Here is a 25,811-nt window from a genome sequence, read left to right as displayed (position 1 = left end):
AATCATTTTATGCTCTCTTCAAGGCACAAACCATAGCTGGTCTGAATGGATATAAATGCCCCCGTCAAATCAGTTCTATAACCTGTTGCTCAGAGATATACCAGAGTCTCTCCTGTTGCTTCTCCCTCTTCCTTAACAACCCAAGAGCCTCCCACACCATGACACAATGGTCACAATTAAGTCGGTATGCCGTTTGGCTGCTAATACTAATCTTTAAAATCCTTAAGCAGTGATTAGAAACATATTTGAATGTAAATTTAAAACAAAAAGGCTGTAAAAGTTTTGAAAATGTTGTGAATTAGAAATATGTAAAAGTTACAGTAGCAAACATTGTAAATTTCATAGTTCTGGTAGTCAAAGGTGTTAAGAAACAAACTACTTGTCACCTGTTATCAGGTTTCATTATTTTGATTAATTTTTGGCTGGTGTCCCCTACCCATCCCATTCAACGGTGCTGCCTGCCTCATCTGAAGAAAGTACCAGCTCGTACAACAACTCTGCTCCATGGCACAATTTGCTAAATGGTACTTGGTTTTAAATAGCTTTGTGGTTTTGAGTTGATTTGGAAGAGGTTTTCCTGTTGGTAAAGTGTGTGTGGGGATAGGTAGTTCATACATTTGAATAACTTCACTGTAAGGCACTGCTGTAAACAATTTTTCTAAACATCTACTGTAACTTTGCAATTCAAAGCCTTTTTCAAAGTAACCTCTACAGAAGTATTGCTGTAAATAATTATTAATCTTTCATTTAGAACTGCCAACTCCTCTTAAAATGATGATCTGTTCCATGACTGCTCAGCACCTAGAGCATTGGAATCTCAGCCAAAAGCAGAGCTCAAACCATGATCTTATGGCAGCATTTGCTCCTCTTTCATCCCTCAGCCATATGTCCTGAAATCCAGTTTCCTATGTATAATCTCCAAACTGCTGAGGCTAGCACCCAGCTGCAGAATAACTAGTTGGTTGGGTTCCTGACTGCACAATGCATTTTTGAATATGTAATGACAACAGCATATTGTTGCATAAGATATTTTAGGGCAAACTCCATATGCATAGCTTTAATATTCAAATCAATAACAAAAGATTAATCATGCAAACTAACTGAAATAAGTGTTTTGTTTTTTGTCAATCTCTTCTCATTATTGATATGTTGTATTGAGCAAATGTTCTACATCTGCACTTCCCATTTGTGGAACTCTATAGCAATGCATTGATTCAGTAACTAAATGTTAAGATATTGGCCATTAAAAAGGCTCCACATATTTTATTGGAGCCAATAGGGCGGCACAGTGGCGCAGTGGTTAGCACCGCAGCCTCACAGCTCCAGCGACCCGGGTTCAATTCTGGGTACTGCCTGTGTGGAGTTTGCAAGTTCTCCCTGTGTCTGCGTGGGTTTCCTCTGGGTGCTCCGGTTTCCTCCCACAGCCAAAAAAGACTTGCAGGTTGATAGGTAAATTGGCCATTATAAATTTCCCCTAGTATAGGTAGGTGGTCCTACCTAGTATTTCCCCTAGTATAGGTAGGCCGTCCATGTCTCCGTTATAAAGACGTCTGCAAACGCGACATGAAATCGTGTGACATTGATCACAAGTCGTGGGAGTCAGTTGCCAGCATTCGCCAGAGCTGGCGGGCAGCCATAAAGACAGGGCTAAATTGTGGCGAGTCGAAGAGACTTAGTAGTTGGCAGGAAAAAAGACAGAGGCGCAAGGGGAGAGCCAACTGTGCAACAGCCCCAACAAACAAATTTCTCTGCAGCACCTGTGGAAGAGCCTGTCACTCCAGAATTGGCCTTTATAGCCACTCCAGGCGCTGCTTCACAAACCACTGACCACCTCCAGGCGCGTATCCATTGTCTCTCGAGATAAGGAGGCCCAAAAGAAAGAAGGTAGGTGGTAGGGGAATATAGGGACAGGTGAGGATGTGATAGGAATATGGGATTAGTGTAGGATTAGTATAAATGGGTGGTTAATGGTCGGCACAGACTCGGTGGGCCGAAGGGCCTGTTTCAGTGCTGTATCTCGAAATCAAAATCAAACCAATGTTGCTAGTCCAGCCTTTCTTAAACTGCTTTTGTAGATTTAGAGTGGCAGATGCAGAGAAGTGTGAAATAATCTATTTTAAAAGTAAAAGCTGGGGAGGTACAAAAAAAATGCAGCTGCTACTGGTGATCTAGGATTGTGCAAGCCCTAAAGAGTTTTGGTTCTCTGCAAGAGGCAGAAAACCACAGGGTTGCAGGCTCTGGTTCGTGTGGGAAGTGATACTTAATGGGATCCCAAATAAACAGAAAACAATGTTATCAGATATGGCACAGCAGGTGAGGAAAAGGCTCTGGTTCAGGGTTGTGCAGGGTAAATTCAGAACATATATTAAGTGTGATTCCTCTATACAGAGGGAATCAATAATTGGAACAGGTTGCCAGGTAGACTGCAAAAGCAAAATATTGCAGATGAAAGGTCATCGACCTGAAATGTCAATTCCATTTCTCTCTCTGTGAATGCTGCCTGACCAGTTGGTATTTCTAGCATTTTCTGTTTTTATGACAGGTAGAGCGGTTGAGGCCAGGACATACCTCGTTTTACAACAGCTAGATACTGTTGTGGGTAAACAGGGGTGCTGTCCTGGAAAGATGAGATCAGGGAAGACGGTGGTGTAGTGGTAATGTCACTAAACTAGTAATCCAGTGATCCAGGCTAATGCCCTGGGGACACACATTCAAATCCCATCACAGGGGCTGGTGGAATTTAAATTCAACTAATTAATTAAAATGACTGGAATTGAAAGCTAGTCTCAGCAATGGTGCCATGAAACTATCACTGATTGTTGTATAAACCCACCTGGTTCACTAAAGTCATTTAGGGAAGGAAATCTGCTATCCTTACCTGGTCTAGCCTATATGTGACTCCAGACCCACAGCAATGTGGTTGACTCTTAACTGCTCTCTGAAATGGTCTAGCAAGCCACTCAGTTGTCAAGGGCAATTAAGAATGGACAACAAATGCTGGCCTTGCCAGTGACGCCCACATCCCAAGAAAGAAGAAAAATGGCTGAAAATCTTCTCTCATTCCAACTTATCTTACAATCAGTGTTTTTTCTAAGTGAGACATGAGTTTGAATATTTACGTAATGGATAGCTATGTATTATATAGTTCTAATTAATACTCACTTGTTGTTTTCGGTGAGGTTTAGGTGCCGTTTGATGTCCTGAAGCACTTCCCTGAAGAAAACTAGTCGTTTCTCCTCAAACTGTTGGCACTGTTCAAACACTTGTTCCATATTCTCCATGTACTGTGGTGTACATTTACTCAATTCATCCAAGGCCTTTTCGTACTTCTCTTTTGTCTATACAGGCATTTATCCAACATAAATTACAATTAACAAGTTTGCATAAAAATCACTAACCAGTCATTGTGGCAGCATAACCATGCACACTATGCCAAAAGGAGGCAATTGGGACTTCACACTAGGAAAATCCATTCAATAAAAGCTGCATAGCCTAAATCCTTGAGCCACATTATATGATCTGCCAAGTAGCATCAATGCATTTTCCATGAACGAACCAGAAATATTCAGACATTTAACGTGGCTACATGATTCCAGTTTTTGGAAATCTTTTGGAGCTGTCTCAATCGGTTACCATCTGTTCACCTCTAGAGGGCAACAGTCTTACAAAGAAAAACAAAAGGGCCAGATCATCATGCAAGTACCTGCTCGAGTCTGATATCACACAGAAAATAATGGAAGGAGTCACCAGGCAACTGAAGGATTCAGATAGTGTAATCCTCTTCAGCAGCTTCAGTCATCTGAACAGATGTTATGTTTGCAGATATATTATAATATACAAAAATACGTTATTTTAAAAGATTTTTGAAAACCTCATTGTGGTTATTAGCCTTCAAGTTCAAGAGTTCAATCCAATTTATTTTTGTAGCATTCACTTTATTCTAAGTTATTTTTATGAAATTTAACCTTATCTGCCTTTCAAAACAAGCGCTGCCCAAAGATTAGCCATTTTTGTATTCATAACGCTGTACTCTAGATTTACAATATTCTTTCTTCTTTCTTTGGCCTCCTTGTGCTGAGAGACAATGGGCAAGCGCCTGGAGGTGGTCAGTGGTTTGTGAAGCAGCGCCTGGAGTGGCTATAAAGGCCAATTCTAGAGTAACAGACTCTTCCACAGGTGCTGCAGATACACTATTCACATACAATAGTATACCCAATAGCATTTATTCACAGTAGGCTTCAAATAACATCGTTGATATCGCTGCGCTCATTACCCAATTGCTGCTAATATGCGACAAATCGTGTACAATGAATAGAGGTACTATGTTCCCAGCATTTCAATAAAGGAGTCTCTTCAACACCAGGATGTTACAACTCAGTGTGCAGTTGTACAAACAACAATGAAATGGATTAACAAAAAATATTGGGGAAGATAATGTCCCCAATTTTAACACCCCTGCTCTACCTACCGACAAAGAAACTGGGAAAGGGCGGGGGGGTGGGGGGAAAGAGGACAGTGATCCCGGTGTGTCCTGATCTTTAACTGTTCTTTTGAGCAGGTGCATGGGACACCTGCAGGAAGGAAGTCAGGTTCTTCTTTAAATATGCAGATTAAGTCCTGATGATGCCATCTGAACCAGAATGCAATATTAGTTGGAGGCCTGAGTGGGTGAACAGTGATGGCTTCCACATCAGGCCATATAGGCAGTGGGCAGGTAAGTTTTAAAATTTTATATTAACTGTCCATAGTGTCAGTAATGCTCATCTAAGCCTCACAAGGAACCCTTGGGCCTCCAGAGTCCCCCTCCCCATCAGGGGTCCATTCCTGTGGATCCTGGCTGCAGCCTGCTGCCATCAAATTCCTGATCCTGTCCGCTAGTGGATCTGGCTGGGTATAGGTGAGACACTCGGAAAATTAAATGGCAACAATGCCTGGCTATTATCAGCTGGGCTGCCATGTCCCCGGATTTGCCACCGTCTTCGGGGCTCACCATACTCACCAGTGTCCAACTCCTTTGAAATTGGGAAAGTGTGTAAAGGGAAGATTGTTATTCCAGCAGCTGAGTGTGTACTGCAGATATATTGGTGAGTAAACTCTCCATTACTAAAACTGCAGATGCATGCCTTCAGCTAATCAGATGTATTCCTAGCACCCGAGAGTCTTTATCCCTCTCTCTCATCTCTCAAGATTATAATGTATAGAAAGGATTAAGAGAATAGTAACAAAATTACAGCACTCATTTGTGGTCACAAATATTTCTTTGGATTATTTACATTATAGACACCAAAACAGCAAAGTTAAAGGAAATTTAGAACTGAAGTAGGCCGTATCAAACATATTTGATTTACAGATATGAGTTGTTTACAAGGGCTGAATGTTGACCAAGATAATTGTAATTCTTCACTTGCTAAGGGAATAATACCAGTAACTAGTTTCCCAGTGTTAACTGCATCTCCAAATCGTACGGCCTACAAACATAGTTAAACACAAGACAAAAACATGCAAAATTAGCTAAATTCGGAATCCTCTGAATAGAAGCTTGTCTTGGATTTTAATCCAGTATTTAGACTGAATTTCATTGCCAAAGGGGTGTATTGTGACGATTTTCTATTTATTCACACATGCAATACAAAAACTGGGAAAACTGGTAGAGTCCTTACAACAACAGAAACATGCATTTATATAGTGTCTTTAACGTAATAAAATGTTCCGAGGTGCTTTACAGGAGTGTTATGGAGCAAAGTTTGACCCTGAGCCACACAAGGAGATATTAAATGACCCAAAAACTTGGTCAAAGAGTTAGATTTTAAGGAGCACCTTAAAGGAGGAAAGCAAGGTAGAAAAGCGGAGAGAAATAGGGAGAGAATTCCAGACCTTAGAGCCTGGGCAGCTGAAGGCACGACTGCCAAGTGTGGAGTGATTAAAATCAGGAATGCTCAAGATGCCAGAATTGGTGGAGCACAGAGATCTAGAGAATATTGGAGTTTATTTGCACCAAGATGCATTTATTATATTTCAACATTAGAATTATCTTCTACATTCAGCAATCTCACCTTCTGTACTTCTTGTTTACATTTTTCCACCTTGTCTAGTAGTTTTTTCTGTTGCTCGGGAGTGACTGACTGCTCTGCCTTACTGTTTGCCTCCCTTGTAGCTGCCATCTTTTCCTCTTTACAGGCTAGGTGATAAGCCTTCTTAGCTGCCTCCACCTATGGAAAAACAAGAAATTATATACAAAAGATTGGAAGCAACTTTGACAGGCCTGAATCTATGGGATGTTTCAGATAACTTCAGTATTAACACACCCGCATAATCCCACCGACCTGCATGAGACTTATCTATTTTACAGCTCTTGTATAAAGGACTGCACCAAAACAGTAATGAAATATCATTCAATAAGGCATTTGAATCTGCTGGAGCTGCACATTACCTCTTTCAGCTTTTTAGCCCAGGGTTTCTGTGCTTTCCGGAATCCATCCTCTGCTTCTTTGGTCTCTTTGTAGCCTCCTATCATCTGTTTGTGGAAGGAGTCTTTCTGCCAGTTCTTGACCTTTTCAAAATCTTCACTGAACAGTGCATTTCTCACCTCCAGGTGCAGCTCACTTACTTTATCTGCCTCAGTCATCAGTGCCATCCAGGCTCTCTCCAGAGTGCCATATTGCGGTCCTACAAGTGGTACAAACATCCATCAGCCTGGCTTGTACGTCAACCACTTTAATCACCAACAAAGCTGCTGTTTAAACACTTATTCTTCTTCAAAGTGACAGTCCAGCTGTTGAGCAAGATAAACTAGATACAACTACAGATCCAAAAACAATCCTTTTCAGTAAATAGGATGTGGCAGAGATGGTTGCACCTTCAACCTAATTAAATTGGCCAAAAACAGACACAAAGAAACTGGACTGAAGCATAAATTTCCACAGTACTCAGATCCAAAATGAGAATCCACAGGCAACAAACCAATGTCACATTCACCTATTAACCCTGACCCTCCCCAAAGGATTTGAACATAACGAAAAAGACTAAAGGTTTATTTAGCTCATTTTAAAGCAATGTAGCAGTTTCCATGTTTTTCTTTAATTACTTTTGGAATGTGAGCATCACAGACAAGGCCAGAATTTACTGCATGTCCCAAACTGCCCTCGAAAAGGTAGTAGTGGGCCGCCTTCTTTAACCACTGCAGTCTGTATGGTGTAGGTATACCCACAGTACTTTCTTCTGTAGCAATTTGATACAACTGAATGGCTTACTAGGCCATTACAGTGGACAGTTAAGAGTCAACCACATTGGTGTGGGTCTGGTGTCACGTGTAGCCCAAACCAGGTGAGAATGGCAGATTTCCTCCCATGAAGGACATTAGTGAACCAGAGGAGTTTTTACAACAATCCACTAGTTTCATGATCTTTAATGAGACTAGTATTTTATTCCTGATTTATTAATTAATTGAATTTAAATTCCCCCAGCTGCCATGGTTGGATTTGGACTCATGTCTCTGGAACATTAGTTTGGGCCTCTGGATTATTAGTCCATTAACATTACCACTATGCTATTGTCCCCCAAATGTTGACTAAATGCAATTTAAAATGTAGACGAAAAACAACATGGATAAATTTTTGAATTTTTACAAGTCTGCCTGTAAAGCTATTCGAATTATTCCAATGCTTCCCATACCAGGTTTAAAACCCTACACTGCAATAGGATGCCAAGAGTCTGTTCACCAGACAGAAACTCTCAGTATAGGCCTACAGGATCCCTATTTACTTGTTAGCCACCTCTAGACACATTAAAAAAAGGAAATAAATGATATTGCCAACTAAAACCAGATTGTCAGCTGGGGCAAAAACAAGAAATGCTGGATTCACTCAGCAGGTCTGGCAGCATCTGTGGAAAGAGAAGCAGAGTTAACGTTTCGGGTCAGTGACCCTTCTTCGGCTGGGGCATTGCATGGTGATGCCAGTGTTATCTTATATGTCTGTGTCACTTCGCTTCACTCCCTTCCATCTACCAGGATGCAAGGCTGATGATAAATGCAGCATTAGATGCAGGGGAAATTTCTTCATGTGACCACAGCAAGGACATCAACTGGGGGTGAGGTGCTTCCTCATGATGGGAAGAACTTGTAGGCAAGTCAGTCCATGGGGCACTCATCCACATTCTAGAAGACAGCTGCACAAGACTATTGCAGATTGCCTGAATAGTACACAGTGCTGAGGAAAATAAACTTAAAGGCATAAACCTCAGGGAACTGCTTACAGCTCTGAACATTTAACTCTAATCAGTAATCCCCAGCGATTGGCATACAACTATAAGAATGCAAGAATTGGTTTTACTCCAATGTAAATCATAACTTTTAGGATGGTGTCCAGTGGCTTTCACTGCTCAATAATAATAGCCCTTTCAGACTTCTGGCTCTGATTTTCAGCACTCAACGTAATGTGAAGTGATTAAGGCATGATCACATTACTGTCTTCTTCCCTTTGTCTGTCTGAAGATACAGCATTTCAGAAAAGAAAACCAGGAAGTTACCACCACTTATAAAAATCTTATAAGGCGACAGTTTTGCTGTTTTTGTGAGAAGGCATAAGGAATTACACAATCCCAAAACACCAGTAAAAATCCCAAACTGCAGGAAATGAAAAAGGATGTTTAACTTGTTTAGTCACTACACAATTATGGGTATAAGTTATTAATATCACCCAAGAACAAGTTAAATAGGAGAGGCTGTCCTCCAATAGACAAGTCAGGACTGGGCTACATAGCTAAGTACCAAGGATTCTTAGAAACCAAATTTAACATTTAAATCCATGTTCCCATTAATTTATCTCAAGTTACTTGCATCCAAGGTGAAAACCTTGGCTCAGTGCTAATACTCTTGCCTCTCGAGTCAGAAGGTGATAGGCCAAGCTCTACTCCAGAGATTTGAGCATAGCGACAGCTACAATTCTTGTACAAATGTTATTCCGTTATATTCACGGCCCACTCCAGGGATTTGAACACAATCTAGACTGAGACTTCAGTGCAGTACTGAGAGAAAGCTGTACTACCAGAGGTGTCGTCTTTTGGATGACCTTAAACTGAGATAAAACTGAGTAAACAATTCCATGCCACCAATACCAATGAAATAGATTATCTAGGTGTTTGTTTAATTGATGCTTCTGAGACCTTGGCACATGCATATTAATTGCCATGTTGCTCTACATTACAACAGTGACTACACTTCCAAAGTAATTTCATTGGCTGTGAAGCACATTGAGAGAGTTGTGAAAAGTGCTGTAAAAATTCAAGTTTTCTTCTTTCTTTACCGATAGATCAGTTCTAAATGTCAGCACTGTACTATACCGGTCAGTGTGCTGTTAATATTAAATGAGGATAGTAGACTTTGGGTCAAAGTAACAGGAGTTTATTTACAGGGGTCTTATCTCTAAGGCATCTACATTAACACTGAGCAACATGAGGTTCAGAGTCATGACATCACATCCTGTGAAGATGCTTAATGTCTATATACATAACCTACCCAGCAACAACTTATGTACATTATAATACAAACATCATCAATAAGGCTACAACACTAAGGGCAGCCCTTTCCCAATCCGCAAAATCCAAAACAGCAAAGAAGAATATATATACTGTTAGATGAGAGGGGTCCCGGGTTTGAGGACAGGACCTGGAGACTGCATTTCACTGATGGGCCACAATTTGGATGTCCCTGATATAGGTGATGCAATTGAAGACAATATTAAAATAAAAGACTGAAGCACTGAGCCTACCGCAGGTAAACACAGTTCATCATGATTAAAACATTGGATGCTATACAGAAAAGAGCACCTTAAAGATTGAAAGTGAAGTGCAATGGGTTTCAAATATCATGGGTTTTAACTCACTAAAATCACTCAGCCCAATATAGCACTCAGCAGTCACAGCCACTCTTATAAATAGGATTTTAAAATATTTTCATAAAAACTACATTGTTTAGACTATTTCCTGCATGTACTGTTTTGCTTTTAAAATTGGGTTTGTAAGTTAAATATTAAAGGTATTACTGGTAATGTGATTATACACGTGCATGACTGCTAATCTGCTTATATAATAAGACTGCTTTTTAAACAATTTTTGTAACTTGACCAATTAAAATACAAAGGGGACAAAATTCAATACCCTCAAAAATGGGTGCAGGAATCATGAAACAGAATTAACCTGTGACTGTTGCTTCTGATACAGGCAGCATGCCAACTTTGTGTTGCCTGCTAATTTAGATTATTGCTGTGTGCATCCAGTGCTAAACATGCTGTTCAGTGACTACACATCTCAGCAGGGAACCCAAGTTTGTGCAAGGCTAGCACCACTTAAAGCCAGCCTGCACCTCTTAAGCGGGAGGTACAGAAAGGCTAGAGCAGGTACTGGAACAGTTTGAGGAAGAGAGTTTGATCAGGAAGAAGAATCTTAGTAATAGCCAGTAGAAATCAATCAGCAACTAACCTGTAAGTAGTTGATGATCCCTTTAAATAGCACTGGGGTTCCTTTCTGCTGCTGAACACATGTTCAGCTGTGCCCATTTGAAAGACAGCTTTAGTGGGAGCGCTGAGCTCCAAAATGGCATTGTAGGTGTCAAATCACATTCTGCTTACTCTGCATACTACCAGTGGATGTTCCCTGCGTGTGTGCGCTAACGCCCTCACCAAAATGGCATCTGGCACAGCTCACACCGGAAGTGTGCATGTGTGCCACAGTCGTCATTTTATAGCATTGAGAAAAGTGGCATTAAGGAGTCAAATTTTGTGGGAAAAAAGTACAAACATAAAATACAGGTTTACCCAATTACATTCTGGACAAAGGCACAAGGCAAAACTACACTGGTCAGATCAGAAGGTCCTGGGTTTGATTCCAGGACTGTGCTGAGTTAGCTAATCTAAAACAGCGCAACATGGATGTTATAACTGACCAAAGACATGAGGGTGCAGAGCAAGAGGAGAACAGAGAGCCAGCATTCCAATTAGATTATATAAAAAGCATCGCTTGGTGCCAGAAATAGCTGCTGCAACCGTGCAATGACAGACAGTAGGAAAAGTCTGAAAATAACAGTACACTAGGGTTTTAATATACAACCAAAAAAGTCAGCCACTTTATTTTATCTTAGCATCAAACGTAAACATAAAAGTTTATATCAGTTTTATTCAATGCATTATAGGGAATAAATTAAATATCAAAAACCACTTTAACCCTTCAGATGTTTATTTGGCTTTTTATAGTATATGTACACAAATAATCTATCAATGTTTCTCCAAATCTCTTGCAGTGAACAAGCACATCCCATTTGTCCTAATTGCATGCTCAAATATTTTCTTTTCCAAAATATAGAAAGCCTACAACAGAAAAATTGTGCTGGTTTCTCTGTAACTAAGTCAGAAAGCTAATAGGTGTTCTATTCTTTATGAAACTGGTTTCCATGGTAGCCCCAATTACATACAATAAATCTTAGTAATTGGCTATATTCTAACTTTTGCATCAAAAAGCAAATGGAAAAAGTGATGCACATGGCTTCAGTTTGGAAAATTAAGTGGAATTAATCGCAAAATGCGTTATAAAAACAGAAAGTGCTGGAAATACTCAGCAGGTCAGGCAGCATCTGTGGAGGGAGAAGCAAATTAACATTTCAGGTCTGTGATCTTTCATCAGAACTGGCAAAGGTTAGAAAAGAATTAGGTTTTAAGCAAGTGAAGGAGGTGGAGCGGGGGAGAACAAAAGGGAAGGTGTCTGATAGGACAGAGGGCAGGACAGATTAAAGAACAAAGCTGAAATAAAAACAAGAAATGCTGGAAATACTCAGCAGGTCTGGCATCATCTGTGGAGAGAGAAGCAGAGTTAACATTTCAGGTCAGTGACTCTTCTTCAGAACAAAGCTGTCCTGGGACAAAGGCAAAGAGTGCGTTAATGCTTGTGGTGAAAGACAAAGCATTAGCGCAGAGAGAGTGTTAGTAGCAGAATAATGAGCAGCTCTGTCTACATGGAAAACAGGCACTCGGTTAAAAAAACATATAAAAACATTTTTTTAAAAAAGGCCAGTCATGCTCTGAAGTTATTGAACTCAATGTTCAGTGCCTAAGCAAAAGATCGGGTGCTGCTCCTCGAGCTTGTGTTGAGGTTCACTGGAACACTGGAGCAGGCCGAAGACAGAAATGTTGGCATGACAGTAGGCGGTGTGTTGAAATGGCAAGTGACCGGAAGCTCAGTGTCATGCTATCGGACTGAGCGGAGGTTTTCCGCAAAGCAGTCACCCAATCTGCGATTAGTCTCCCCATTGTAGAGGCAACCGCATTGTGAGCAGCGAATACAGTACAGTAAATTGAAGCATGTACAAGTAAATCGCTGCTTCACCTGGAAGGAGTGTTTGGGGCCTTGGATGGTGAGGAGGTAAAAAGGCAGGTATTACTCCTCCTGCGATTGCATGGGAAGGTGCCGTGGGAAGGGGACGAGGTGTCGGAGGTGATGGAGGAGTGGACCAGGGTGTCGCGGAGGGAACGATAAAATATGAAATGTGTTTGTGCTCCTTTTACAGGTAAGTCCCTAAGGACAGACAGAATACAAGACTTTGGAATAGCATATAATGTACAAACTTTTTAACCACCAAAAGCCATTATAGGTGACACCTGGGGGAGGTTAAGTATTTTCTGAATTAGCCTGGCCATCACTGAGATCAGTAAAACATAAAGCAGCTCTGTAATTAAGGAGGCAATTTTAATCCACGCTACCACCGTCCCCCACCACCACACACCCCCCAACCCACAACAGACAGGATAGAGTTTGGTCACGGTGCGAAAATTACACGAATCTGAAACCCGGCCACAATGCACCTTGAACACGTTCACATTGAATTTTGAAAGCAAGTGGGCTGGGGGTTGCAGGCAACTAAACTGCTCTCCTGAAATATCCAGGGCTCGGGAATCGCAGTAGCTGAAGGGAGGTGAAGAAAGTCAGATCCACAAGTAAGTGATCCCTGTGATCACTTCAAACCCTCCAAACAGCAATCTCAGCTGACATGCGATCTCTTCTCCCCCTCACCCAAAATCTCTCCCTCCCTCCTCTCCACTGTCCAGCTAGGGCCTTAACTTGGCTGGCTGGCTGCCTGCCTGCCTGGAAACAGAGAAAAAAATTTGAAAGGATGATTTCTGGGTTTCCTGGATGCTATGAGCATGCCACCTCCCTGTAAATAGCGGGGCTTAAGATCCCCTCAGTGATTGAGTCCTGCCAAGATATCTGGAAAAAAGGGGGGAAAGCTAACTTGAGGACCCTCTTCTTTGCATTGTTCAGATGCACCTTCTGGTGGGCTAATGGAGTAGGATCATTATCCATGGATATCCTTGCAGCAAAAATCATCTAAGCAAGGAAAGTAGACTTGCATTTTTATAGCATCTTTCACAAGCTCAGGATGTTCCAAAGCGCTTCAGATCCAATGAAATACTTTTGGAATGTAGCCAGTGTTGCTATGCAGGAAAATAAACTGAGGAGAAAGAGAGAAGGGAGAAAAAAGGCCTGGCATAAAGAATGACAGAATATACAGTTTGTCTCAGAGAGTGAGCAAGGCGGACCAACAACTCATGTCATCAGTGTTTGGTTAACACAGCAAACCAAAACATACTGCTTTAAACTGAATAAGCGGAATGGTATCTCAAAGATACAAATATATCTTCCAAAACTTTACTACAGTCAGAGGGTTAAAACGGCATCATCAAGCCTACAAATACAGATTTTACAGATTCTGTGAAGCATAGAAAGTTTTTCTCTGCATTTCCAATGTACTGTGAACTTGCAACACATAAAAGGTTTAGAACCCTTCAATGTGCCCTTATTCAGGATTCCACCTGCTTCCCTTCACTGACACTCAAATACTTCACAGTTCACCATATCGCCATTACGTCACTGTCACTGGGTCAAAATCCTGGAACTCCCTTCCTAACAACACCACATGGACTGCAGCAGTTCAAGAAAGCGGCTCACCACCACCTTCCCAAGGGCAATTAGGAATGGGCAACAAATACTGGCCTTGCCAGCGACACTCACATAAAAAATATAAAAAAACACTCCAGTACAACACAGAGAGAGCTAACTGTTGGGGGTACTGTCTTTCATATGAGATGTTAAACCAGATGTTGTCCATCCCCTCAGGTGGATGTAAAAGATCCCCCGACACTATTTCCAAAAAGAGCAGGGGAGTTCTCCTGGCCACTATTTCTCAACATTACTAAAACAAATTATCTGGTCATTATCAGATTGCTGTTTGTTGGAGCTTGCTGTGTGCAAATTAGCTGCCACGTTTCCTATATTACAACAGTGACTACATTTTAAAAGTACTTAATTGGACTTAAAGTGCTTTGGGACATCTGAGGTTGTGAAATCCACGATATAAATGCAGATTTTTTTTTATTCGTTTGTGGGATGTGGGCATTGCTGGCTCGGCCAGCATTTATTGCCCATCCCTGAGCAGCTTGCTAGGCCATTTCAGAGAGCAATTAAGAGTCAACCACATTGCTGTGGGTCTGGAATCACACGTAGGCCAGCCAAGTAAAGAAGGAAAGTGAACCAGATGGATTTTTACAACAATCGACAATGGTTTCATGGTCACCATTAGACTAGCCTTTTAATTCCAGATTAATTGAATTCAAATTTCACCATCTGCTGTGGTGGGATTTGCCTGGGCCTCTGGATTACGAGTCCAGTGACATTACCACTACGCCACCACCTTAAAATATACTGTGAGTGCAGTGATTTTAGCTTACAGGTGCTTTACAGTCATTGCATGGTGCTCTGAACAGAAGAATTCCTTTAACCGTATAGATCTCTTTTCTTTCCTGGGAATCGGAGGGACATCGGACCTGCGAGGAAACAGCCCGGAGCAGGAAACTATAAATCGGGACCGAGGCTTGAGGCCCACACTTACCTGGGAGTTGGAGAGGCACACATCGGGAGCTCCCTAGAATCAGTGCGTGCTGAGTTTTGAAAATAATCCGTTGCCATCACAGCAAAGTCATAAGCTGATTGGTTAGTGAGTATCTAGTATAAGCGTCTATTTGTAAAGAGCTTGACACATTCAATACTTTTGGAAAGGTGGGTTAATAATTGGATTGTAGAAAAAGGCAGATGGTAAAAGTTTTTTTTCTTGAACTGTTAACTACCTACCTTATACACACAGAAGAAGCTGACTGGTGAGTATTTTACTTTCTAGTCTCCAGTTTAAAGCAAATAATCTGAAAGCAAGCTTAAGGCATCGCAGGACAGCTCGGCCGCGAGGAATGCCCATCCTGTGACATGTGGGTAGTCATGGATGCTTCACGTGGCCTAGACGGTCACATGTGCAGGAAGTGTCTCCAGCTGCAAAAACTTAAGCTCCGCATTTTGGAACTCGAGCAGAGGTTGGAGTCACTGTGGTGCATCCGTGAAGTTCAAAACTACATGCATAGCACGTTTAACAAAGTGGTCACACCGCAGATTAAGAGCATGCAGGTAGAGAGGGAATGGGTGACCACTAGGCAGTCTAGAAAAACCAGGCAGGTAGTGCAGGAGTCCTCTCAGTCTATCTCACTCACTAACCAGTTTTCCGTTTTGGATACTGGTGAGGGCGATGGTCCGTCAGAGGAATGTAGCAAAAGACAAATTTGTGGCACCACAAGTGGCTCAGCTGCACAGGTCGGGCGGGGGGGAAAGAGGAGTGGAAGGGCAATAGTGGTAGGCTATTCGATAGTTAGAGGAACAGACAGGTATTTCTGTGGCCGTAGATGTGACTCAAGATGGTATGTTGCCTCCCTGGTGCCAGGATCAAGGATGACACGGAATGGCTGCAAGACATTCTTTTGGGGGAGGGTGAACAGCCAGAAGTAGGGTTCACATTGACACCAATGACATAGGCAGAAAGAGGGATGAGGTCCTGAAAGCTGAATTTAGGGAGCTAGGAAGGAGACTGAAAAGCAGGACAACTAAGGCAGTAAACTCAGGATTACTCCCAGTACCATGTGCTGGAGAGTATAGAAATAGGAAGATTGAACCAATGAACACGTGGCTAGAAAAATAGTGTAGGAGGGAGGGCTTTAGATTCCTGGGGCACTGGGACCGGTTCTGGGGCAGGTGGCGCCTGTACAAGATGGACAGGTTACACCTTAACAGGACAGGGACTAATATCCTCGTGGAGAGATTTGCTAGTGCTGTTGGGGAGGATTTAAATTAGCATGTCAGGGGGTTGGGAACCTGCAAGGGAATTCAGATAGGAGAAAAACAAAGCTGGTATGGGAAGTAGAAATGCTGTGAATGAAAATGGAAAGCAGTAGAAACAAATGATAGAACCAACCAGGGTCAAAATACAGAATAGTTTTAAAAGGTAGAATTAAAGGCACTCTGTCTGAATGCACGCAGCACTTGCAACAAGGTAGATGAGTTGATGGAGCAAGTAGAAGTAAACGGGTAGGATTTAATTACCATTATGGAGAATTGGCTGCAGGGTGAACAAGACTGGGAACTCAATATTAATGGATATTCGACATTTAGGAAGGACAGGCAAAAAGGAAAAGGAGGTGGGGTAGTGCTGATAATAAGGGATGGGATCAGTGCATTAGTGAGAGAGGATCTTCGATTGCATGAACAGGATACAGAATCTGTTTGCGTGGAGCTAAGAAACAGCAAGGGGCAACAATTATTGGTAGGTATGGTTTACAGGCCACAAAAGAGTAGTGGTAATGTACGGCATGGTATAAATCAGGAGATTAGAAGTGCATGTATCAAGGGCAATGCACTAATCATGGGTGAATTCAATTCTCACACAGACTGGGTAAATCTAGTATGCACCAATGCTGCAGAAGAATCATTCCTGGAATGTGTAGAGATGGTTTTCTGGAGCAATATGTTGAGGAACCAACTAGGGAACAGGCAATTTTTGATCTGGTATTATGCAATGAGAAAGGACTAATTAATAATCTAGTGGTAAAAGAACCTTTAGGGAAAAGTGACCATAGTATGATAGAATTTTCCATTAAGTTTGAAAAAGATGTAGTTCAATCTAAACTAGGGTCTTAAATCTAAACAAGAGCAATTATGAAGGTACGAAGAGCAAGTTGAACGTGATGGATTGTAAAAGTACATTAAAAGGCTTGACGGTCGATAGGCAATGGCTAGTATTTAAAGAATTAATGAATGGTTTTCAAAAAACATACATTCCTTTAGGCAAAAGAACCCAATAGGGAAAGCAGGTCAACCGTGGCTAACAAAGGAAGTTAAAGATAGTATTAGATCAAAGGGGGAGACTTATAAAGTTGCCAAAACAAGTCATAAGCCAGAGGATTGGGAGAATTTTAGAATCCAGCAAAGGAGGACCAAGAAATTGATAAAGAAAGAGAGACGAGAATCTGAATGTAAACTAGCAAAAAATATTAATACGGATTTTAAAAGCTGTATAGGTATGTAAAAAGGAAAAAATTGGCAAAGACAAATGTGGGTCCATTACAGGCAGAGACAAGAGAATTTATAATGGGAAATAGAGAAATGGCAGAGAAGCTAAAAAAATAATTTTGTGTCTGTCTTCACAGAGGAAGATACAAGATGTCTCCCTGAAATACTTGGGATCCAAGGGTCTAGTGAGAATGAGGAACTGAAAGAAATTAGGATTAATAAAAAAGTAGTATTGTAGCATTGGTGGCGCAGCGGTTAGCACTGCAGCCTCACAGCTCCAGCGACCCGGGTTCAGTTCTGGGTACTGCCTGTGCGGAGTTTGCAAGTTCTCCCCGTGACCGCATGGGTTTCCTCGGGTGCTCCAATTTCCTCCCACATGCCAAAGACTTGCGGGTTGATAGGTAAAATTGGCCATTGTAAAAATTGCCCCTAGTGTAGGTAGGTGGGAGGAGAATTGAGGGAAGGTGGGGATGTGAGAGGGAAAATGGGATTAATGTAGGATTAGTATAAATGCGTGGTTGATGGTCGGCAGACTTGGTGGGCCGAAGGGCCTGTTTCAGTGCTGTATATCTCTATGACTCTATATTAATGGGACTGAAAGTTAAAAAATCCATGGGACCCGGGCTACAGAGATAGTGGATGCATTGATGATCATCTTTCAAAATTCTATAAATTCTGCAATGGTGCCAGCAGATTGGAAGGCTGCAAATGTAACCCCACTGTTTAAGAAAGGTGGGAGAGAGAAAACAGGGAACTACAGACCTGTTAGCCTGATGTCGATAGTAGGGAAAATACCGGAATCTATTACAAAAAGTGTGATTACTGGACTCTTAGAAAATGGTGGCCTGATTGGGCAGAGAAAACATGGATTTATGAAGGGGATTGATGTTGGACAAACTTTTTTTTGAGTTTTCTGAGGATGTTACTAGCAGAGTGGATAAGGGGGAACCAGTGGATGTGGTGTATTTGGACTTTCAAAAGGCTTTTGATAAAGTCCCACATAGGAGGTTACTAAGCAAAATTAAAGCGCATGGGATTGGGGGTAATATACTAACATGGATTGAGGATTGGGTATCAGGCAGAAACAGAGAGTAGGAATAAATGGATCATTCTCAGGTTGGCAGGCTGTGACCAGTGGGGTATTGCAAGGATCTGTGCTTGGGCCCCAGCTGTTCACAATCTATATCAATGATTTGGATGTGGGGACCAATTGTAATATTTCCAAGTTTGCGGATGACACAAAAATTGGTGGCAGTATGAGTTGTGAGGAGGCTTCAAGGGGATTTGAAAAGGCTGAGTGAGTGGGCAAGAACATGGCAGATGGAATATAATGTGGATAAGTGTGATGTTATCCACTTTGGTAGGAGAAACGAAGGTGCAGAGTATTTCTTAAATGGTGAAAGATTGGAAAGTGTTGATGTCCAAAGGACCTAGAGGTTTCCTTGTTCATATGTCACTGAAAGCTAGCAGGTGCAGTAAGCAATTAGGAAGGCAAACAGTATGTTAGCCTTTATCGCAAGCGGATTTGAGTACTGCAGCGAAGAAGTCTTGCTTCAATTTTATAGAGTATTGGTAAGGCCACACCTGGAATATTGTGTGCAGTTCTGGTCCCCTTGCTTGAGGGAGGATATACTTGCCATGGAGTGAGTGCAGCAGAGGTTCACCAGACTGATTCCTGGGATGGTGGGATTGTCCTATGAGGAGAGAGTGTGGAGACTGAGCCTATATTCTCTGGAATTTGGAAGAATGAGAAGCGATCTCATAGAAACTTACAAAATTCTTGAAGGGATAGACAGGGTAGATGCAGAAAGGCTGTTTCCCCTGGTTACGAGGTCCAGACCAGGGGCCACAATCTCAGAATAAAGGGCAAGCCACTTAGGACTGAGATGAGGAGGAACTTCTTCACTCAGAGGGTGGTGAATCTTTGGAATTCTCTGCCCCAGAGGGTGGTGGAAGCTCAAGCAGAGATCGATAGATTTCTAGCTACTAATGACATCACAGGATATGGGGATAGTGCAGGAATATGGCATTGAGGTAGACGATCAGCCATGATCTAGAATGGCAGAACAGGCTCAAAGGGATGAATGGCCTACTCCTGCTCCTATGTTCCTTTCCCTTTTAATTAGTCGCGTTTTAAACAAATGATAAATTCTTTGCAAATTGGGAAATTTTCCTTAGTTACTTGCATTGAAATGAACAAAAGGAATTTTTCCCCTCAAATATCTGTAGGAATTTGTGGAATTATGGCTGGCACATTCCATATACATATGGGGAAAATCAGGCCCTGTTGGTGTTGAAGAACAATCTGAATGGCAAGGGGGCTGGGAAGAGATTAGGCAAAAATCAAAGCTGGTTTGGTGAGGGGAGCAGTATGCCAACTGCAGCTGTAACCAGAATGTCAGCACCAAAAGTCAAATGGCCCTATGCGAGGAAAGTATAGAGTCATCAATGCTTTTCCTCAACTGCTGAAAGTACATAAGAAATAGGAGCAGGCTGTATGACCACCACCCGCCCCCCCAAAACCCCCAAGCCATTCCATAATATCATGTTTGATTCTTGAGATCAAATCCACTTTCCTGCCTGATCCCCATATCTCGATTCCCCTAGAGTCTAAAAATCTATCTATTTCAGCCTTGAACATACTCAATGACTGAGCATCCACAGTACTCTCGGGTAGGAGAATTCCAAAGATTCAAAACCGAGTGAAGAAATTCTTCATTTTAGTCTTTAATTATCGCCCTTATCCTGAGGTTATGCCCCCTAGTTCCAGACTTTCCAGCCAAGCAAAATAGCCTCTCAGCATCTACCCTGTCAAGCCCCCTCTCAGAGTCTTATATGTTTCAATTAGATCACCTCTCACTCTTCTAAACTCTAGAGAGTATAGGGCCATTCTACTCAACATCTCATCATAAGACAATCCTCATCCCAGGAACTAATGAACCTTCACTGTACAGCTCCAAGGCAAGTATATCCTTCCTTAGGTATCGAGACCAAAACTGTGCACAGTACTCCAGGTGTGGTCTTACCAAAGCCCTGTACAACTGCAGCAATCTTCCTTCTTGTACTCTAATCCCCTTTCAATAAAGGCCAACATTCCATTTGCCTTCCTAAATGCTTGTACCTGCAAGCTAACTTACTGTGTTTCTAGTACAAGGACACCCAAATCTCTCTGAACAACAACATTTAAAAGTTTCTCACCATTTAAAAAAAGGGTGCTGAACCTTTTCTCCTGTAGTATAAACTGTTGCACCCTTTGAAATTTGGCATTCACGTTTCTGCCCTGATGAGTGCAGAACGAAAAGCTTCAACAGTATGTCTCTTTTTTCAGGAACAAGTTCTGTACTACCAAGCAACCATTTAAAAATATTCTGATTTTCTATTCTTACTACCAAAGCATATAATCTCTAATTTCCCCATATTATACTCTTATCTGCCATCTTACTGCCCACTCACTTAACCTATCTATCCCTTTGCATCATCTTGTGTCCTCCTCACAGCTTATTGACCCACCTAGCTTTGTATTGTCAGAAAATTTGGATACATTACTCTTGGTCCCTTCATCTAAGTCATTAACATGGATTGTAAATAGCTGAGGCCCCGCAAGTGATCCTTGCAGCATCTCACTTGTTACACCCTGCCAACTTGAAAATGTCCTGTTTATCCCTACACTCTTTGTGTCCATTAACTAATCCTCTCTCCATGCTAATATATTACTCTCCTACCCCATGAGATTTATCTTGTGTAATAACCTTTTATGCAGTACCTTGATGAATACCTTTTTGAAATCCAAATATAGTACATCCGTTGGTTCTCCTTCATCTACCCTGCTAGTTACATCCCCCCAAAAACTTCAATAGATTTGTCAAACACTATTTTCCTTTCATAAAACCATATTGATTCTGCCAAATCATATGATTTGCTAAGTATCTTGTTGACATCTTTAATAATGGATTCCAGCACTTTCCTGACGACAGATATCAGGCTAACTAGCCTGTAGTTGCCTTTTTTCTCTCCCCCCTCCTTTCTTGAAAAGCAGTATTACATTTATTAACTTCCAACCTGCCAGAACCATTCGAGAATCTAGGGAACCTTGGAATCATAATCGTCCCTTCTGACTATGGTTCAGATAGAAGTACTTTCCTCAGATAATTAGAAAAATAGGAAAAGGTCATCCCTGAGAAGATATTTTCAGTTTCACCATTAAAAATGCAGTCCATTAGAAACCTGCCATGTTGGCTCTTGGTCTGGAAAAGATCCACCTGGATGGCATACCCAATGTCTGTACCCAGGCAGCTGCCTTTGAGCTATGTTGGCATCAGCAGCCTTGCCCAACCTGGACGTCGATTCAGACTCTTCAAAGCTCAATGCCAGTCAGGGACAAAGCACCACGTATGTATGGCATGTGCCGGCCATAATTACGCAAACGTCCACAGATATTTTGGAAGAGAAAAAGTGAAAATTATTTTTTTCATTTCAGTACCACTTAGCCATTCAAGTAACTCCGGAAAATTTTCCCATCTGCAGATAAGTTATTTCTTGAAAACTAGACTGCAATAAAAAGGGAAAGAAAACAAATCAAGATAAAGGACTCTCCTGTTAATGGCACCATCCAGTGTTTGCATAAAAAATACAAAAATATACCAAAAAAAATCCATTTCTGCCTCAGTGGACCTGCCTTTTTGGACTTCCTCCTCTTTGTGGCCATTCCAGTTTCATTCCTTTTAATAGGGTTCTAATATATACTGGAGCCTTGTTGGAGAAACTCAACTGAGAAAACACTACCGGCTGGTTATAATCCACAACTTGAAGGAGGCATATCTCATCCACTTTTTTTCTCAAAACCCATTAGATGGTTGTAATAATTACAATAGTTCATCAATAGCAGCAGCAAAGCAATTCAGATGCTTTAAAAAGCTACCTGTACTTTTTTTCAAATATTAGTACAAATGAAAATACATCTCATTTCTTTTTAAATGGGATTACAATTTAACATCATGCTGGGCCCAATAGTGGTCCACATACCTTTCTCAATGAGTTGCTTCCACCTTTTAGACCAGTCAGTCAACTGCTGGGAGTAGGATTTCTCTATCTTAGCCCGTTCATTGACACAGTTCATAAGATCATTGCACAACCTGTGTCCATCATCAATACGCTTCACTGAGCGCTTGTAATTCCCAACCTGCAAAGAAAGTGCACCATATAATTAATCAGAACCAATGGAACTATGAAAGCTCTCAGCTTACAACTACTCAGCTAGTTGTTGTTCTCTCCCCAGCTTACGACCTTCTGTGCATTAAAGTGCAGCAACCACCATCAAAAAAAGGACAATGTTCTCTAGAGGTAGTAGTGTTAGGCTGAACGTTTAGCCCGCTCTTTTCCACTCACTTGCCTATATGGACGCTACTTGTCTGGAAATAGTGTTGTAATTCATAACTTTCAAACAAATGAACATGTGAAAGATTGCTCATATGCACTCGTTTCTCTGGCGCTACTAGTGATATGGAATCTGCCTCAAAGATGTTAAAATAGGGAGGTGACAGTCGAGAAAAAAAAGAGCAGATTTCACTGCACTCGGGGCTCAGGTATGTTATAGAACCAATTTACCTGAAGCAGTTCTGCAAAATAAAAGGCCATTAATGAAAAAGTAATATCAAGCATTCCCAATAAAAACATTATATTGAGTAATATTTATGAAAATCTTGTGTACAAAAAAATAATTTATAGTAAATAGTTACACAAAATAAACCAGGAACCCACACTGGAAAGAGCAATAAGCAGAGCTCTGGGCATCAGTTCTACTATTTAAAACTAGCTTGGCTTCTTATTGCCTCTGGAGAGACTCCAGACTCCCAACATTTAATCTGACACAATCGGAATCATTGATTAGAAAATGCAAAATAAGGATACCAGATATGTCTGTTTTAAAAAAAATAACTAGCAATGCAAATCACTCGAGTGGACCGTCAAACCCCATCTCAACATTGCATACAAATCAATTCTGTGCCTGTGGCTAGAAGTGATATTCAAATTCACATCATGGAATACAGAGGCGCAGAATGAAATAGATTACCACATGGTGCATATTGGGTCAACAGTTACTACAGTTTGACTTTCAGCTTCACCTCTGCATGCCGATCATGAGATTTTTGAACAGTATCAAAAATAATAAACCTATTATCAGCATTTAATACAATTCACTGTAAAAACTGGATTTTTACTGGAACAGCATATAGACTACAACATGAAAACTTGAGTTGCAGAAAATCCACAGGGGGAATCCCAGTTTCAGTGTTGAGATGGGCCTGCCCACAGCTTCCATTCATGAGGTCAGAAGGGGTGGTGTGGGCATTTTGCATCTGAGGAAAATTCTGGCTCCACTTGAAAATGCGTTTTGAGTGTGGGCATAAGATCACGTACCAACGCTGATTGAAAGGTCATATTGGCAACCACTTCTGAAGCAGTGTAGGCCATCCTGGAGATGCTCCCCTTTTGATGTCACCTCCCTGTGGAGAAATAGCTTGACTTTCATTTGCCAACTCTGCACAATACTGCAATAATTGGGAAATTATTGGTATAGAATGGAGGCAAGGAAGAAGGCAGAAAGAACTGATTCAAATCTGTGTCCCAAACCTTTGCATCATCAAACTATTTACCTTGCCCATTATGCTAAACATCCTCAGGGCAATAATTGCACAGATGTCACATTTCACTTTTAAATGTTTGTAAAAAGGACAGGACAGAATGCATTTTGTAGCATTATTTCAGGATTTCCCAAAATGCTTTAAAGTCAATTAATTACAAGGTGCCCAATTTGTTTAATGAAAGCAAATGCAGTGACTATTTTGCACATAGATCTCTCAAACTGCTGAGATGAATGACCAGTTGATCTGTTTTGGGAGTGTTGGTCGAGGGCTAAGTGTTGACCAAGTCACTGGTTAACATATTATTCTTCCTTTTTGAAAAGTACCATGCAATCCTTACATCCACCTGAACAGGCAGGTAATTTATCATCTCATTCAAGAGATAGCACCTTCAGCAATGCTGCACTCCCTCAGTACTGCACTGAAGAGTCAGCCAAATAGGCACACTGTACAAGAGATTGTATTTATTCAGACCACTTAGAACTGTTGAAAAGATTTGAGCAATATGGAATAATGAATGCAGAATGAGAATATAATTTTGAAAGATGTTGAAAATACACAGCAGGTCAGTTAGCATCTGTGAAGAGAAAAGGACATGGTATGGAGTTTCAGATCTTCCCATCTTTCATCGGACCTGGTACTAGTAGGTTGTGACCAATAACAGCGAGTAAAATATGCAAAGATGATAAATAATGTGCTCCGATATAAATGGTCGGTATATAGAGCAGACTAGGTACTAAAGTAGGAGCTGCAAGATGATGATGGCTGAAGTAATCTAGAATCCTACAGATTGTTGGCAGGAGAGGGGAAACAAGGTCTGATGCTTAAACACAGCTTAATGATAACAATTCCATACCTGGCCAGGTTGATGCGAAGACAGTGGGACCAATGTTGTTTCAATCCAAAGTCATATTAAAAAAAAACTGCAGACAAGGTGCAATTCTGGTAATGAAATATTACATCCCACATAGTTACCATGTTCTAATCAGTAGCATATTAAGCAGATGGCCAATCTTGTGCATGAATTGTCTTCCACAAGTTTGAAGATGTGATTTGTAGCAATTTTATCAATTGTCTCCACGCAGCTCTTCAGTGATGATTTTAACTGAATCCGAAAAGAGACAAACTGTGAGCTCCCACGGACAGTAGTCCTACCCGCCCATGGGAGCGCATTGGTTTCCCGCCCCAACGTCTAGCCTCCATTAAAACTGGAAGTGGGCTGGTTGGTTTGGAGATTTAAAAACGTTTTTACACCCGCCCAATCTAAACCCACCTGTTTTTGGGTGTTAAAATTCTAAACCAGGAAGTATAAATTATAATATTTAATACATTGTAAAATCAAGTAGAGAAAGCAAATAGAGAAGAAAAGAAAGATGGGATTAAGAGAGAGAGATAAAAGAGACAGAAAAACTTTTTGAAATCCCCCAAGTCTGCAGCCATGATTCAGTTGGTAGCACTCTCACCTCTGAATTATAAGGTTTTGGGTTCAAGTTCCACTCCAGAACTTGAGCACAAAATCAAGGCTGGCACTCCAATGTGTACTTAGGGAGCACTGCACTATTGGAGGTGCCGTCTTTCGGATGAGCCAAAGTCCCAAATGCCTGCTCAGGTAGATGTAAAAGATCCCATGGCACTATTTCAAAGAAGAGCAGGGTAGTTATCTCCAGTGTCCTGGCCAATATTTATTCCTCAATCAACATCGCAAAACAGATTATCTGGTTATTACCACATTGCTGTTTGTGG

At 41.3% G+C, this 25,811-nt stretch overlaps 1 protein-coding gene across 7 annotated transcripts in view; it reads right to left on the bottom strand.

Annotated features, from left to right (window-relative positions):
• Positions 1-25,811, bottom strand: part of pacsin1b (protein kinase C and casein kinase substrate in neurons 1b) — a 447,488-nt gene that overhangs the window by 46,363 nt on the left and 375,314 nt on the right. For all 7 annotated transcript variants that reach the window (XM_068057059.1, XM_068057058.1, XM_068057060.1 and 4 more), the window contains 4 exons: positions 22,450-22,606; positions 6,431-6,666; positions 6,054-6,209; positions 3,163-3,338 (listed from right to left, as the gene is read on the bottom strand). In XM_068057059.1, coding sequence (XP_067913160.1) covers positions 3,163-3,338; positions 6,054-6,209; positions 6,431-6,666; positions 22,450-22,606 — 725 coding nt within the window. The remainder of the gene's footprint in view (positions 1-3,162; positions 3,339-6,053; positions 6,210-6,430; positions 6,667-22,449; positions 22,607-25,811) is intronic.

Source organism: Heterodontus francisci, chromosome 25 (genome assembly GCF_036365525.1).
Source record: "Heterodontus francisci isolate sHetFra1 chromosome 25, sHetFra1.hap1, whole genome shotgun sequence".
Lineage (NCBI taxonomy): Eukaryota > Metazoa > Chordata > Chondrichthyes > Heterodontiformes > Heterodontidae > Heterodontus > Heterodontus francisci.
This window is presented reverse-complemented; position numbering and strand designations above follow the sequence as displayed.